Source organism: Carlito syrichta, unplaced genomic scaffold (genome assembly GCF_000164805.1).
Source record: "Carlito syrichta isolate Samal-C Ts95f unplaced genomic scaffold, Tarsius_syrichta-2.0.1 Scaffold303456, whole genome shotgun sequence".
NCBI lineage: Eukaryota > Metazoa > Chordata > Mammalia > Primates > Tarsiidae > Carlito > Carlito syrichta.
In genome coordinates, this window is record NW_007247552.1 from 85890 (window position 1) to 88270 (window position 2381).

Below are 2381 nucleotides of genomic sequence, written 5' to 3' on the forward strand. Positions count from 1 at the left end.
TTGAACCCGCGGGCTCAGGCAATCCACTCACCTCAGCCTTCCAAAGGCGCGGGATTACAGCACCGAGCCCGGCTAGCAAATAGTTTTATGTGTATTTTTATACATTGAAAATTACTTCTGAGAAATTATATATATACATGTTCTCTAAAAATGCCAGTATTATTGTTCCAAGCAGCATAAATGCTTGGGAAGAAATTAATCAGAGGGAATAGTTTAAATCACTCATGCTTCAGAAGAATCGACTTAATAAACTAAAAACAATAATCATAAAAACAGTTGTAAGTTGTTTCATTTCTCTATACATACCTGAGTATTTGTGACCTTGTTATTAGGATCCATCTCATGTAAAGGAATTTCAAATCCAAACTCAGTACTGGATAATCTCAATGGTGCTTGCAATACTATGAAAGAAAAATAAACATACTGATAAAATATCAACTGATGTAAGCTCATAGGTAATTCTTAGTATATTTTAAAATATAAAACGATCAGTTGATTATATCTTTTCAAACAAAGCATTGTTGTGGCATATTGATTTACCATTTAGGGAGCCTTATTTCACCTAAACAAAGTCTTATTACCCCCAACTAATTATAGAATTATTTTCTGAAAAAACAAACTCATCCAAGATTAAAGACACACAAGTTAACATTCTAGATGCTCCTCCCCAAATTAAAACATTCATTGGTATCCTGATTGCCAGGCACTAAGATAATAGTTAGTGGTGAAGCCAGCTTTCTTTTTTTTTTTGCGTTGGAGTCTCACTCTGTCACCCAGATTGGAATGTAGTGGCCGCTCCCGGCCACCGCAGCCTCGGCCTGCTGGGCTCCGGCGATCCTTCCGTCTCAGCCTTCCGAGTAGCCGGAATTACAGGCGCGCGCTACCACGCCCGGCTGATTTTTTGATTTATTGTAGAGATGAGGTCTTACTGCCCAGGTGGGTCTCGAACCCGCGGGCTCAGGCAATTCACTCACCTCAGCCTTCCAAAGGCGCGGGATTACAGGCTGAGCCACTGAGCCCGGCGAAGCCAGCTTTTTAATACTCACTGATAAACATGAGAGAACTGATAAGAGTCTATAGGTATTTAGGGAACTACTTAACATGAAAGAGAAAGAGACATAATGGAAAATTAGGTTCAGCAAAAATAGAGACGATGTAGGCAACAGAAGAAAATGTCAAAAAAATCATAATATAATTGAAGATAAAAAGTATTGTTTTCCACACAAAAAAAGCACAGGCTATCAATAAAGAAATAATCAGTAAATATTAAGAACTCTTGCTAGTTTAAAATTGCCAAAATAATATTTTTTAAAAGTCAAGTCAGAAAAGTATCCTGAAAATACAACAAGATGATAAGGAAAAGGATAATGAGACTACATAAGATACTTAAAATATATAACATAATCCACGAATTGCAAAATCCAACCAATACTAATCTGAGAAAGAGGAATATAGAAAATGATGGCAGAAAGCACATCGTCAAGGAAATAATTTATGAAAATTTTGTACGACCAAAGGACATGAGTTTTCAGTTTGAAAAGGACCACAAGAATTTAAGACAATGGTAAGGCTGAAAAATTTACATGAAAGTCGTCAGTATAAAATATTGGAACATCATCAGAGGAAAAAGGGAAATTTCTAAAACTTTCCAAAGGGGAATATTGAGTCGCATATAATACATATGAAAGAAAAATAGCATCAGAATTCTAAATGGTACAGCAGGCATTAGAAAATAATAATACTTTCAAAATTTTGAGGGAAAATTATCTCAGTATAAAATTCAATATTCAACCAAACTATTATATCATTCGAGTGTGGGAGGAAAAGTCATTACATTGTACTTTGAGACATGGAAGTTCTAAAAAAATTAACTCCCTTGTATGCATTTTAAAGAAACTCCCGGAAGATTATAATCATTCAAAACAATGAAGTAAACCAAAAGGTAGGAAGACAGGATTTAAGACACAGGAGAGCCAAGAATCAAAATGAAGCCCCATAATTACAGTAAAAAAGATGACCCATACAAAAATTATGCAGAAGGGGAAGAAAGCATGAATTCCTTATTACAGCAGGAGTTTGATGTGCTCCAGTAGTTATTTCAAGAAAATAAATAGAAATGACATATTATTTGACAGGCTAGAATATGTGGAACATTGTCCTGACAAGCATATTATAGACCTTGTGGCACTGGAGGATTTAGTCAAATATTCAGTTAAGCAATTACTAACTTCAAGAAAAAAACAAAAAGTTGAAAGAAAGGAAATACAAAAACTGTGCATGATACACTAACTATGCATGATGAACTACTTGGCTCAACAATGAACTTGGATGGATTTGGAGTCGATCATACTCAGTGATTTGTCACAGAAACAAAGAACTGA

The 2381-nt window shown here is 35.2% G+C and overlaps 1 protein-coding gene across 1 annotated transcript in view; it reads right to left on the reverse strand.

The window, feature by feature from the left end:
• CFAP47 (cilia and flagella associated protein 47) overlaps positions 1–2381 on the reverse strand; it is a gene marked incomplete at its 3' end in the record, with an annotated part of 181213 nt that overhangs the window by 80771 nt on the left and 98061 nt on the right. Inside the window, exon 23 of the mRNA XM_008058584.2 lies at positions 307–401. Coding sequence (XP_008056775.2) covers positions 307–401 — 95 coding nt within the window. The remainder of the gene's footprint in view (positions 1–306; positions 402–2381) is intronic.